At 42.7% G+C, this 15299-nt stretch overlaps 1 protein-coding gene across 4 annotated transcripts in view; it reads left to right on the plus strand.

Annotated features, from left to right (window-relative positions):
* KCNIP2 (potassium voltage-gated channel interacting protein 2) overlaps positions 1-15299 on the plus strand; it is a 135311-nt gene that overhangs the window by 103763 nt on the left and 16249 nt on the right. Inside the window, exon 1 of one of the 4 annotated variants that reach the window (XM_014066706.2) lies at positions 6637-7120. The exons of the other annotated variants lie outside the window; for them this stretch is intronic. Within the exon in view, the coding sequence (XP_013922181.1) occupies positions 7018-7120 (103 nt within the window). The 5' untranslated portion in view covers positions 6637-7017. Of the gene's footprint in view, positions 1-6636; positions 7121-15299 lie in introns of those variants that run through there. 4 annotated transcript variants of the gene reach the window in all.

Below are 15299 nucleotides of genomic sequence, written 5' to 3' on the forward strand. Positions count from 1 at the left end.
AAAGTTGTATCAACACTTCACGTGATCTTGATTCTATCCCTCTGTTTATGTAGCCTAGACCTGTGTTGGCTTTTTTGGCAGCTGCATAACAGATATAGTGCCCTTGCTGACCTTAATGGGGACACTAAAGACACAGGTCAAGGTAGTTGTGATAATGATGACTCAAATAAGCAGGGGATTGTGGTCCAAAATGAAGAACTTTCTTTGGAAAGGCAAAATGGGGACCCAGGTATCACACATATCTATGTACCTGTTTCCCTGGTAAAGAATCCAGATAGAGTATTGATAGTATAAATACGTACTTGAAGAATGAAACATTAAGAGCTAGCTGGTTAATGTTTAGATCTTGACTCCTACAAACAGCAATCAGTTTCCATGGGATAACCTGTCAGAATAGACAGTATTGCAATAATACGTCACAAGTTGCTCAGGTATTTCTGGACCAAAGGATGCCCTGGCACAGGAATAGTGAACCTTTTTGGCACTGAGTGCTGAAAAGGGAGCGCACTTGCTCGTCTGGGCCACAACCCAGAATAAGAGCTGCTCAGGGTGCATGCACGTGCCAAAAAATAAACTTCTGGTTTCCGGCGCACACATGCGTGCCAACCAGATAGACTTCCAATTTTCTGGCATGACAATCAGCTGGCCAGCGCACATGCGCACACAGGAAAACGGAAGACTCAGCTCTTCCAGTTTCCATCACTGCTGCATGTACGAAGGTCAGCTGATCATCATGCGCGCATGCACACCAGAAACCCAGAAGAGGAACAGGCGATGCCTCGGGTGTCATGTGACATGGCTTCACGTGCCATTTCGGGCACACATGCCATAGGTTCGCCATCATGGCCCTAGCAGCTACCTTTGTACAATATGCTACATTTGATTAATGCTATTGCTGAATTTTTGTTTTAATTTATAGTTAACACTTTAGTTGTTCTATGAACTTGGCATATCTGGTTAGTTATTTCCAATGTGTTTTGTGAATCTAAAAAATGGACCAATTCCATGACCAGGATTTTTTAATTTTATTTTTATCCAGCCTTTATTACTCGCATAAATAATTCAAGATGGTAAATGCTACCCAATACACCTTCTTTCTCCTGGTTTCCCTGCAACAATCCTGTGAGGCGAGTTATTCTGAAAGACAGTGACTGGCCCAAAACTCACTTGGCTCATCTTTCATGCCTAAAGGCTTGTAGCCTGGTGCCTTAACCATAGACAGAACTGGTTTTCTTTCTTGTTTGAATGCACTCATTATGTCTAAATGTCTTTTGTATGTGGTACATACAACATGCAACTTTTTAGATCGTCTTCTGTTAACCCTTCTTCTATAGGTAGTCCTTGACTTCTGACCACAATTGGAATCCAAATTTCCATTCCTAGGTGATGCAGTGTTAAAGTGCAATGTCACAAAATCACATCAATTAGTGATTCTGGCACTGCCTGTTGCCATTGTTAACCCAATTCTACCACTATTTAGGCAAGGATTCACCTCAATCCACGCCATTTCCAGCTTGGTCTCTCTCAGCCCTGAGAAAGATAAGGGACCGTTTACTCTTGACATCCCCCAAACTGCCTATTCCACCCCCCACTCCCCACCATCTCTTCCTGCAGGGCTCTGGAGCTGCTTTTCATGCTGAGGATCTGTGATTTCTAGGCGTGCTGCTAATCTGGAGGTACAAAAAGCCCCCGAGTTGCAGCACAGTGCAAAACTGCAGTTACCCCAAGAAGCCCCTGCTGTCCTAGTAGCAGGGTGCAAAATTGCAGTCACTCTGGGAAGCCCCAGCCTTCCCCAGCAACATGATACAAAGCTGCAGCTTCCCCAAGAAAGCCCAGCCCAGCCCAACAGTGTGGTGCAAAACCATAATTGCCCCTGGAAACTTCAGCCTTCCTTTACAGCATGGCACAAAACCTGCAGCTGTTGTGAGAAGCTCCAACCATTCCAATAGCATAGAACAAAGCTGCAGCCTCGCCAGAAAGCCCCAGCCAACCCCAGCAGCATGGCACAAAGCCATGCCCACCTTGGAAAGCCCCAGCCCAGTCCCAGTCATCCTCACCACCCTGTGATTGGCCACCCCAACTAAACTTTGCTGTGTTATTGCTCCTGCTGCTGACAGGCATGCCTGCCCTGGCCCTTCGCAAAGCAACTGCTGGTCATCTTCATGGGGAAGAAAGCCTCCTGGGGTCGGCCGCTGCCTTGCAAAGGACCAGGCTGAGCATGCTTGGTCAGCAGTGGGAACAAGAAGATTGCAAAATTCAGATAGGGGCCAAAAACATCCTATATGAGGGGAGATAGATGGTTGGGGGGATTTGAGGTACCTCTATTGTTGTAAATACAGGTGGGCTGCCAGGCACCTGAGTTTTTATGACTTGACTGTGTAGGTGTTGCTGTGGCCCTAACTTTGGGGATCAGCTGTAAATGCCTCCATTTAGTGCCACCATAACTTTGAATGGTTGCTGAATAAATGGTCATAATTCAAGGACTATTTGTACTTCAATTCCCACCAGCACCAGTGGTGGGTTTCAGGAAGTATGCCTTGGTACGGGCGTACCAGAGCCTGCCCGAAGCACTGGATACCGTTCTAGTACGGTGCTCCAGAGGGTCCACCCACCCACCCGAGCTCCTTACTGGTCTTTTAAGTCTTCAGTGCTTCTGCGCACGCTCACGGCATGTACAGCACCTGCACAACACTCCACTGAGCAGCTGGAGCATCACAGAGGCTCGCAGAGATGCTAAGATGCATGTGTGTGCTGCGCATGTGTTCACGCGTGCTGCGCACGTCCATGTGGACACCGCTGGGCCCGTTCCAACCATTCTGGTTGGAACAGGATCTGGAACCTACCACTGCACCAGACGTATTCTCCTCTTAGATCCCTAAATTGGCTTCAGTTTGTCTTGGTCCTTCATTTCATCACCTGCATTTCAGGTGTGCAGAAGGGAGCCTGCTGCAGAACTAAAGGGACCTTCTTGGCCTATTATAGATTGACTATAAGAGAAAAGCAATTTTTCTCTGGAGCAGATGAAAGAAGACAAATATTTGATGAATCCTATAAGAATATTCTCTTATGCTCATTTCTGTGAAAAAGATGAGCTACAAGCAACCTTTTACCAGCAACACAAGATTAGGCTTCATTCTTTTATCATGTTAAACAACCTTAATAACTGTTTATTAAAGAAGCTTCAAAGTTCTAACAATATAGAACATTCTGAGCACTATAGTATTGTTTGCAAACCACACCGGATAGGTGCATGCAAGAGCTGTGGTGGCGCAGTGGTTAGAATGCAGTACTGCAGGCTACTCAATTCTCACCAACTCAATAGAATAGAACAGTGTTTCTCAACCTTGGCAACTTAAAGACGTCTGGACTTGCTGGCTGGGGAATTCTGGGTGTTGAAGTCCAGACGTCTTCAAGTTGCCAAGGTTGAGAAACACTGGAATAGAATAACAGAGTTGGAAGGGACCTTGGAACTGTTCTAGATTGACACAGCCTTCCTTCCTTCCAAGGTCGGTAAAATGAGGACTCAGATTGTTGGGGAAAATATGCTGACTCTGCAAACCACACAGAGAGGGCAGTAAAGCACTGCCAAGCAGTATATAAGTCTAAGTGGTATTGCTATTACACTTTAGCCCAGTGTTTCTCAACCTTGGCAACTTGAAGATGTCCGGACTTCAAGTCCCAGAATTCCCCAGCCAGCGAATGCTGGCTGGGGAATTCTGGGAGTTGAAGTCCAGACATCTTCAAGTTGCCAAGGTTGAGAAACACTGCTTTAGCCAACCAGCCAAGACAAGCAGAAGTCTGATGCTTAGAGCTTGGCTCCCAAAGAAGCCGAATAAACTTAAGAAATGTATGAAGTCATGAAAGCTTCATTTAGTGTTTAAAATGTCTTCAGTTTTTAGAATTACAATTGATGCAGCCAATCTATTGCTGGGCCTTTTACTTTTAGCCTTGAGTGTTTTTGTAACGACCTCTATTGATTTGGCTCCCTGTTATTGCACTTTCAATTCTCACATCCTGGCTTTTGGCAACTTTGGCTTTACTTTTAATTGACAATGATATTTCTGTGCTGCAACATTGACTCTTGCTGTTCATGCCATCTTCTACATCTCCCTGGACCTCAGCCAAAGCTGGTACAGGAAAAGCAATAGCAGAGAATATACGTAGCTCAAGCAATAAACAACAGCCTAATCAAGGAACAACCAAGGAGAAAGCAACACCCCATCAACACTTAACAGCAGGTTGGTATATAAACAGAGAGCAAATCCCACTCATTTCCATCACTGAAGATGTTACCTAGTCTGGTAACAAAACATTTGCAAGCAAACAGCCAAGCTCAGAGAACACCAAGGAATCCACAGAAAAAGCAGCTGGGTGCGGGAGAAGATACGACTGTATAAGTTTGCCTTAATTGAAACTATTAAGAGTCTATCAACTTTCATGCTTCCTTTACTTCCTTTCTTGATTACCAGAATAAGCTGTAAATCGAGCAACTCTTTAAAAGTATTTGGAAATTGCAATTCATAAAAAATGTAGCAAGTAGGCAGCATTTTTATTTTTACTTTATGTAAGAAGTCCCTGTTTTCATTTGGTTTTATGATTAAAATTACTGTGGATGTTTTATAGTTATATCATGTACCTTATGTCACTACAAAGGATAAAAATTAAATAACATAACGAGTGTTGCAAAGGAACAGAAAACAAACTGCTTTATTGTAGTAAAGACATGTTTGCGCTGCTATTGTGCACTAGGTAGAAAATCAGGTGTTCCGATATCTTTCAGTACCAATTAACTATTCATCTTCCAGACAAAAAGGCCTACTTTCTCAAACTTAAGTTTTATGACTGCTGTTGCTCCTATTTTACTTACTCTAACAGGCTGCATCTTCCCTACAGGTATGGTTATTATAATTATTCTGTATATATTTAAGATTTACTATATCTCAGTTTATGTTTTTCACATATGGCTTTCCTTTGGCTTCATCAGCCGACCTTGTCAATGGAATATCCCATTCTTGATATTGGAACATCTAAAAAATGTGGCAAAAAACAAAGTGAAGATCTACTTACCTATCTGCCTACCTTCTGTACCTACCTGCTCACTCATTTTTCCAATGTTTAAATGCATTTTTAAAGATTTTTTAAAATCCAGTCTTTATTACTGTATGGGGTATGAATGTGTACCGAATACTCTTTCCTCTCCCTATTTTCCCCACAACAACAACCCTGTGAGGTAGGTTGGGGCCGAGAGAGAGTGACTGGCCCAAAGTCACCAAGCTGACTCTCATGCCTACGGTGGTACTAGAATTCACAATCTCCTGAATTCTAGGCCAGCATCTTCACTTCTACTCCTTTCTTCCTCCTATTTTATAATAGGTTATATTTTATAATAACCAACTGAAGTTGTGATGTGGGGGACCCTTGCCTTCCAGAGTTGGGGCTCTTGTCTTAAGTTTCTTCTGCCTGCAGAGCTGACGCCAGTGCCAGCCTGGCAGCTTCCCCTGGGCTATGTTTATCTGAGTGATGTGTATAGTCTGCGTAGAGCCTCCCCCCGTTTTCTGAATCCTGGCACCAGGCCTGGCATTTTTCTTGACTGTGGTGCAGGCAGATTCTTCAGCATACCGAATGAGGTGTCAGTTAGGCTGATAATTAGAAAACCTTGGGACTGCTGACACTTCAGTACATCTGTAGCTGTACAATAACAGCAACAATTTTGGGGGGGGGGTTGTATCACACTGTAGAAAGTTGAAATAGAAGTAATAGGCTGATGAACAAGAAGGGGATCTTACAAATATTGGCACAATTATTTTGTGCTTAAAGAATTGTCAAATGCTGCTATTATTGTTGTTGTTGTTGTTGTTACTGTTGCAATTTCTTTTTACCATGCTGAAGAAGTGGCAGCTTTTAAATTTTTGGTACTGTGGATTTTGTGTATTAATTTACAGAGAGCAGCTGAAACAACATCAAGAAATATACCTCCCTATTGCCATTTATAACACCTTCCCCAGTCAGTTATCCCTTTAACTGCTAATGAAACTTTTTTGAACAGGAAACCCTGAAATCTGCAATACTTCTACAGAGGCCAGTTCTTTAAACTAAATCCCAGTCTGGTAGGGTTTCCTCTGTGTTTATCATTGGTGCTTTGACTTTGATGGATATTATATTTTAACTAGCTTGAAGTGTTAGTATTGTTGTCTCCCCACTAGGTGAGATAGCAAAAATACTTGAAATGATGGAGAATTTGTCTAAGAGGATTATGAAGAACAACAGGAAGAAGAATTGGGAAGAGGCCACATGTAATAAGGTGTCAGTGTCTGTGTGGGATGTCTGTGTAGGCTGTGGGTATGAAGGAAATATGGATGACAAGCAGAGTGATGGGACTGGGCTGAAAGTTTGCAGGACATTACGTTCTTTCCTTTGCCCCAGGAGTTGTACCAGAGCAGTCAATCTGGGCCCAAGTCTCTTCTCACTGGAGGGCTTGGGATTTGATATACTGAGGTGTCACACAAGGGAGGGACTCTGCATAACACTTCCTCCCCAATTATACTCCACCTCCCTGAGTGTAAGCCAAGATCCTCTTAACTCTCCCATCTCCTTAGCAACTGCATTAAGCAAATCGATTTAGTTGGTGTCATTGGCATGGGATGGGAGGGCAGGGCTCCTGCTGCGCATCTCTCACCCTTCCTGTTCTTATAAGCTTTCTTTGGTCTGCCACACTCCCTCCCGCTCTTTTTCTTCTTTGTAAGCCAAGAAAATGTAGCTTAGAGTCCAAGCCTCTGAGCTAATAAGGGCAAACTCCTTCTCCTTCTCCTCTTCTGTGACTTCCTTAAGCAAAGTCCTTTGGGGAGGGCCAGAGATGCCCTAGTACGGATTCTGTTGCAGAGAGATCTTCCACAGCAGGACTGAAAGCAGAGGCATTGGATGCAAGAATCCACAACTGTGTGGCTAGTCCTGCCTAACTTGGGGTGAGGGAACAGATTGGGCTGGGCTGGGGGCTGGATGCCATGAGTCCTTCTCACCATGAACCTGGAAGGTCTGGAGATGATCGCTGTTTTGGTGGTTCTGGTCCTCTTCATTAAAGTGCTGGAACAATTTGGGCTCTTTGAGCCTGTCTCCTTGGAAGGTAATGTACAGGGAAAGTGGGAGGGTGAGGGAAGTAATTCCATACTTCCAGAGCTGGTGTCAGAGTCTGCTTTACTTAGTAAAAGTGATCCTTCTAATCAGGATAAATACTTTATTAAATAGTGGTGATACTTGCAGAGGTCTTGCTGGAGGACTTTAAATGGATGCTAAAGGATATAGAAACGGGGTTCAGAGCAGAGCCCATAGGGGGTGGAAGCAGCCAAAGGACATGCTATTCAGGGAAGCAGCAGCAAAGCCACTCTTGGATGAGAGAAATGGAAGCCAAGGTCTTTTCTTGCTATTCAGTATTCATTTGAGGATTGAAATGAGCTTTGAGTAAACACAATTTCAAAGCAGGCAGGTCCATCAAACAGGCAACCATCATGGCAAACTTTTAGGGCTGTACTTGGTGTCAGTACCTTCTCTAACTCTGTATCCGGTATGTGAATAGGCATGCCAAACTGGTTCTTTTTTTGATTGTGCTCACTCATTTTAAGGATAAATAGACTGTGTAGGAATAGGTGAAGTATATGGTGAAAATAATAATGGTTTTAATACGCATGTTTTCATTTTGTTAGAAAGAGATGTAGAGTAGTTGGACTGTCCAGAGGGAGTCTTCTATAATATTTGTTAATTGCTAGCAAGCAAATCTGTATATATTGCTGAATTTTTGCTTGGAGCTCTATATCCTTCCATTTTTCATTTTTGTCCTCTCCCCCCCCACCCGAAAAATCAGGGAATTGTTTTTTTTAGCTAGAACTTCTAGAACATAAGCAAAGAATGGGAGTCCTTGTTAGTTCTCTAACTGGAAGGTTAGACTATACATTATAGAATGTATGGTCTCTCCATAAGTGAGTCTACTGATTTTCTTTAGTCCAGGAATAAGATATGGGGTAGAGCGCATAGTTAGCACTCGCATGATGATCTGCTTTTATGTTCTTGCCTGTGGTTTAGACAATTGCTTATTATGGACGTGATCTAAAATCTTTAAATAAAATTAAAGAAGCAATTCACTACCAAACAATTGGGTAAATGAGACGGTTCTAGGCCAGTTTATATTTTGCTTGTCTGTTAATACCTGTATGAATTTAGATTCCATGTGACTTTTTATACTATTGGCATCAATTTCTTTTGGAATGTTACTTCAGTTTCTGAAGGACTTTCTTAAATAAGAGAATCCTGGATTTCTACTCAGCCTCTTCAGTTTTGACTGGATAATCAGTTTTAATGTATCTGAAGGTGTCCTGATTCCCAGTTCCTTCTTTTAGTTAAAAAAAACCACCCTCTTTACCTAAGATTATATTTTACTGGGGCAATAAGATCTCCTCTTTGCCTCTATTTTCTTTCCTTAGCATTGGGTTTTGTGCTATTATATTATATCTTTATGCACATCTTGATCGTAGTTTTTTTTTTTTCTTCAAAATCCTATTTGATATTTTGACATTGGGATTTTCCAGAGATTTGTCTGCTGGAAAAGAACTTCCAATCACTTTCCAAGTGATTTAACCAGTGGAAACAGTATAGTTAAGGTGTGGACTAAGCCAGACTTTATCCTCAGGGTTTCTTAGATAAATTTGATACCAAAATGAATGCAGTTGTTCGTTATTGCACATAGCAGCATTACCCAACTTGATGCCCTGAGAGAGTTGCATTGTACTCCCCATCATCCCCAACCAGCATGCTTATGGCTATTCTTTTTGAGAATGATGAGAGTTATGGTACGTTTTTTCAGAATATGTCAACTGATGAGAGAATTTGAATTTTGTATAAAGCATGAACACGCAAATTTGGACATAGAAGTGCAAAAGTAGCCACCCACCCATTTATTCTGATATACACATTTCTTTACAGCACATCAGAAGACATAAAAAATTTGCATTTCTAGATGGAGGTACCAATCACTCTGCAGAGCTCCATTCTCTTTTTCATGCATCTTTATGACACTACTATATGAATTGGTTCATATGCCTCTGTAATTACAGACATCCACAGCTGCAGATCAGCCTTTTCTAACATGATTTTCTGTAGTTAAGTTGGACTTCATCATACTGAGTTACCAATAACTTAATTTCTGGCTGTAGATTAGGGTAGTCAGAAGTGAAAGGAATGGCAATTTGACATGTTTAGAATTGTCAGATTGAAATACAGTTAAATAGAGTCTGAAAAGCAAAATACCAAAATTATTTACTGCTCCATCATACCAATAAAATTTACTGCTCCATTATACACATAAAGTTAGTGACACGTTCAGGAACAACATTCACAGTTCCATGAATCTGTTCCCCCCTCCCCCCCAGCCAGTTTTCTAAAAAGAAATTCCATAAGTTTCCTTCTTGAATCAGACTATAATTAATTAAACACAGTGTGAACTTGCACTTCCTGCTAGCCACAGCAAAAGTACAGGTGGTGCCTTTATTTAGAAAAGAGGGGAGAGGCAGTTGCAAATTTCAGAAGATAAGCCCTGGACATTCCAAAGGGGATTAATTTATTCATACCTAATTCTTTGCAATAGGATTTTAAAGCAAATTAGATGACCCACGACCCGCTGAATCATCCTTTCAGAGATATTTCCTAAACAGAGAAATAGATTGACCACGTACAAGCAAAAAATCAGAGGGAACAGGAGCAATTTCCAAATCAGGTGAAATTGAGTTTTGCCAAGTAATCAGAATAACTGTCTGTTGTATATGGTGGACTTGCCAAAAAGTTAAGGCATTTTGGATAAAAATATGGTGGATTATGCAAAATATCTTTAAAAGAAGGATAAAGTTTACTCCTCAGTTATTTTTACTAGGTATAAGTACTGACTTTACAGCGGTAGAGACTAACTTGATCCTGCACTTAATAACAGCAGCAAGACTGTTGGTGGCGCAATACTGGAAGAAGGAAGACCTGCCTACAACTCAAGAATGGACATTGAAAGTTACAAATTTAGCCGAGATGGCTAAAATATCGGCATATCTTAAAGATCACTCAAAAGAGAGATATAAAGGAGACTGGAAAAAATGGATTAACTATATACAAAATAAATACGGGACCAAGAAATTCCAGTTAGCCTATGCTTAAGATCAGGAATGATTTAAATTGTTTAAAGTTAGCTTAGCAAGAAGAAGCTAAGATCAATGTAGAGATGTTATTAATTTCTTTATTTCTTTTTTCTCAATAGATTTTAGACTGTGTTTGTTAAAAATCTATACTGTGTACGGGTTCTGGGAAGTCGGGGGGGGGAAGGAGGTGGGGGGTTGGGGGGTGGTTGGTGGGAGGGATATATATTAGGCTAGACACGATGTGTTAGATCTCAATGCAATGTGACTTCACATGTATACTGTTTTTCTTTAATTTTTCTTTAAAAATAGGATAAGCCAAGTACATTAACATATAGTGGAAATACACCAAGGGGAGGAGGAGGAGGAAAGAAGAAAGATGGGTAGAGAGGGAAGGGAGAGAGGGTAGGGGGGAAGGCGAAAAGGAAGGGGGGAGTGGATCTGGAGAGAGGAGTGGTAGAGGGCGAGGGGAAGTAGGGTAGAGGGGGATGATGGAGGAAAGATAGAAAGTTGGAGGGTGGTGGAAGAAAGAGGTGTATGGAGAATGAAAGAGGTATATTGGGCTTTTATTTTCTGGGGCATTGTTGACAAGAGGAATTGATGCAATTATTGTTTAATACTGTATGGTGTATACATGTGAGTGTATGAAAATGAAAATAAAATATACTAAAAAAAAAAAGAATAACTGTCTGTTGCAGTGTTTCTCAACCTCAACAATTTCTAAATCCTTATACTTCAACACACATCTTAGCATTCTGAAGTTGAGAAACATTGGTTTGTGTATGTGTTTGTGTGTGTATGTTTTCCACCAATACTCAAAAGATACATCCACTGAAAGAAGAGTACTTGGTACTTGCATTTTTGGCAGGTGTACAAAGGGTAAGGAAGGGATATTCATCAATATCAGCCTCTCTATTTTCTAAATATGGCAGAACAAGACTTGAACACAGAATAAGTAGTATGCCATAAGGACTGGTTTAACACACCATGGCAGTGGTGGGTTTCCATTTTTTGGTTCGCTTGTGTGTGTGTGCTCTTGTGTGCACGTGACACTTCTGCGTATGCACAGAAGTGTGCGGGCAGATGGGCAGAGCCCCCCGCCGCTGCTACTACCACTTCGCCCGATCCGGGCCGAACTGGGATCAAGCCACTTCTGCACCATGGTAAGGTCCAATCTAAAAACGCACAGGTAAAATAGAAAGGCAATTTCCATTTCTTATTTTCTCTTCCCATCACTGATAACCAAAGGTATATTGTTCTTGAATAGAAGGGTTCCACGTCACCAAAGAATTATATAAAACTGCTCTTCAAGGAAAAAGAAATAAAATGCACAGATAGATACAAAGGGTACAAGATTAGGTAACAATAGATATGAAATGGAACTTGGAATTGTAGGCAATTATAAGCTGAAAATGAATCATATAACTGCAAAAATGGCAACTACAAGAATTACTTTAATAAAAATACAGTTTCTAAAGCATAGGAAGTAATTTTACCACTCTATGTTGCATTAGCTAGATTGCACCTCAGGTATTATTTTTACTTCCAGTTATTTATGCTAAGAAGGTCTGACAAACCTTCTTAGCATAAATAACTGGTCAGAGGACAGAAAACTAAAGCCGGTGCTAAGATGCTGAGTGAAATGGGTAGTGTTGATAATAAATTATACATTGTGTTATAGGAGAGGGTCAGAATCCGTTCTCCACTTCTCTATTTTATGATATTTACTGTTAATGTGATTTTTATATTTTTATATTTTTTTCTGCAGGGGTTTTTAATACGTAGTTTTACTCATTTGTTGTGCACCACTGCAAGTTGCTTCAGTGAGATGGGCAGATATATAAACTTTATAAATAAATAAAATAAATCAGGATAGAATATGCAATTCCGACTAATAGACTCAAACTGTAGGAAGAAAAGGTAGTTTCTATGTTAAGAAAATATTGCTAAGACAAGTTTGATTCTGGAATCAATTGTCCTGAGAAGCAGTCTGCTTTTCTTTACTGGAAATTAATTACCCATATACTTTGGGGTAGGTTAGACAATTATCTCTTGTTTTAATCTGGATTCCTATATTGAGCTATGGGGCTGGATCTGATAATCTAAATGACTTCTTTGAATTGTATGATTCTGCCTGTCATTAGACAGAATAATGTCTCCTCGTGGTTCAAATACTCTGTTGGGCAGGTAGAAGGATGGTGGCGTGATAGGGTTGTGTTGTTATCCATTTTAATCAGGTGCTTTATAGGATGTTTGAAACAAGCATCCATACTGAAACAAATGTCAGCTGCTAGTCTTCTGTTTATGAAATCAGTGTGGCATTTGGTCCACTACGAAAGTATGTTGTGTTAGTCCTGCTGAAAACAGTTGGAGATATTATTTATGATGCCATAAATATAGTCTACAACATCACTGTATTAGGAGTGATCAAAGCTTTATTCACTCCTAAACCTGGCGGAATTGCTTTCTTCTGCATTATTTTTCCCTGGTAAATATTACCCTGATAAGTTTATCTGAGAATCTGAATCCCTAGTTAGTGAATTCTGTGGATTCTCTTTTTACCAGAGTTAGAACAAAACTGTGCAGCATTTTTATTTTTTATTTTATTTCCACAGAAGATCTTTTGAGGAAGGAGAAGTGCCAGTCAAGACCCTTTCCAGATTTTGTGTTTTTTTATTATGTATGTATGTATGTATGTATGTATGTATGTATGTATGTATGTATGTATACATACATACATACATACATACATATATAATAAAAAAACACAAAATCTGGAATTGGATTTATTACATTTATATGCCGCCCTTTTCCCCAAAGGGGACTCTTCTGGAGTGTGTGTGTGTGTGTGTGTGTGTGTGTGTGTGTGCATACACACACACACACACACACACACACACTCCAGATGAGTCCCCTTCGGGGAAAAGGGCAGCATATAAATGTAATCAATCCAATCCAATCCAGATTTCTATGTCCTATATGGACTTCCTTCTTCCCAACAAGGAAGCACATTGTTGGAGAGTCTTAGGGGACACTTGTGTAGGTCAGTCTCTGCAACTGTGCCCAAACTGATTCTCATGTCTCCGGCAGCCCAAAACTGTCTCTACCTCTCTCCCCGTGTTATTTTTGACCATAAGAGTGTCCTAAGCATTGCTGCATCATGCTCCCCAGTGAAATAAAAAACCCTAATGGCTTATAGACTTTAATAGATAGAATCCCTTCATCAGCCCACCACAATCAATCACCCTATATCTGTGGTTGTGCCAAAGAGTGGGCTGTTTTTGGTTTTTTCCCTGACTGCTGCCCAACAGAAAAAGGGACAAAATGAGGAAGGTGAGAGATGCTGAATCAGGAGACTGTTGGTGCAGCAAGAAAAAAAGAGGAAAACAACCAAACATCTTCCGATACTATAAGTTTCCAAAGAGTTTTTTGTGTTACTCTGATGCATCTTAAAGCATCTTGAGAACTGATACATTTGGTTCCACTACAAAACCGCAATGCCCTTATCCGCGCCGACATAAGTGCGGAGGCAAATCTGCAGCGTCCAAAGCGCTAAGAAAAAAACGACCCTACCGCCGCGACAGCGCGGTGACAGAAGGGCGTTCTACATGCTTCGTTCTTTGCCTCCAAAGGTAGCCCTCCTCCTCCAGCTGACAGCGGCAGCGGGCACGGGGCAAAGCGGGCTGCCCAGCAGCAGCAGCCCGCGAGAAGGGTCCAGCTCAGCCGTGGGGGGCAGCAGGAAGCGGAGGAGGACGTGGCAGCGGCGGCGGCTGAGGCTCTCCCGGGCCGGCGAAGCGGGCTTGCCCAGCAGAGGCAGGATGCCCTCTTCTTCCTCAACAACATCTCCTTGGACGGGCGGCCTCCGCCGCCGGCGCCTCCCCCAGAGGAAGAGGCAGGGCGGGCGGCAGCGGTGGCTGAGGCTCTCCCGGGGCCGGCGAAGCGGGCTTGCCCGGTGGCGGCGGCCGCCCATCCAAGAAGATGTTGTTGAGGAAGAAGAGGGCGGCCTGCCTCTGCTGGGCAAGCCCGCTTCGCCGGCCCCTGGAGAGCCTCAGCTGCCGCCGCTGCTGCGTCCTCCTCCGCCGCCAGTGTCGGCGGCCCTGCTCGGGCCCCCCGCGGGCTTCCTGCTGCCCCCCCGTGGCTGTGCTGGACCCTTCCCGCAGGCTGTTGCTGCTGCTGGGCAGCCCGCTTTGCCCCGTGCCCACTGCCAGCTGGAGGAGGAGGGCTACCTTTGGAGGCAAAGAACGGCCTTCTGTTGCCGCGCTGTTGTCCCCGCGGTGATGACGCGCGGTGATGATGTCGCAACTTTAGCGACGCGATTTAATCTCCGCTATTTTGCGTAGCGCGGTTTTGTCGTGCCACGATACATTTTGTTAAACTCCTTAGTAAATTGAGTTCAGCTACATAATGTGTCTAATGGGGTCCCCCCCCGCCAATGAATGAACAACTTGAGGTCAGCAACAAGATATTCCGGGCTGGTAAAATGTTGTCTCATTTATATTTTTTGAAATTATCATTTCTGATGTCTGATTTCTTTCTGTTCATTATTTTAAATAGACCTTGAAAACTTTATACAGTGTAGTCCACAATATTGACATGATATAATCATACTTGTATCAGAAAATAATGGAAGTTGTATTTCATCTGGAGGGCACTACTCTAAGAATACACCATAAACCTTTTTTGTGGCCCAGCAGGAGCCGTTGGAGCTGCCACCAGACTCTGACAGCGAGGGGCCCTATGAGTCGGCTCTGGAGGATGTGGAGGACCCTGGACAGGGTTCCCACTCCGAGCAGGGCGCAGAGAGGCTGGTTGGCCATCAGGAGGCACCTGGGCCTTGGACCAGTGGGGGGAGACAAGGGAGAGTGATCCGGACGCCAGCAGTGAGTTATTCCTGGATGCATGGCACCGAAGAGCTAATAGGCATAAGGAACAGTTGCGCAGTTACAGGAGGTAATTGCACTCAGCTGGTGGTCCTTAGGCTCCTCTCCAGACTATAAAAAGACTGCTTGTGCACACGCCCCTCTTGCAGAAGTCAATGCAGGAATTAATGTCGGAGAACATTATGGTAAGCTTGGCAGGCTGGATTGCTGCCAAGCCTTATCTGTGCTGGATTGCTGCCCAAGCTTGTCTGTGCCG

This window comes from Thamnophis sirtalis, unplaced genomic scaffold (assembly GCF_051295495.1).
Source record: "Thamnophis sirtalis isolate CommonGarterSnake01/CBP01778 unplaced genomic scaffold, rThaSir2_p1.2 scaffold_11, whole genome shotgun sequence".
Taxonomy (NCBI): Eukaryota; Metazoa; Chordata; class Lepidosauria; order Squamata; family Natricidae; genus Thamnophis; species Thamnophis sirtalis.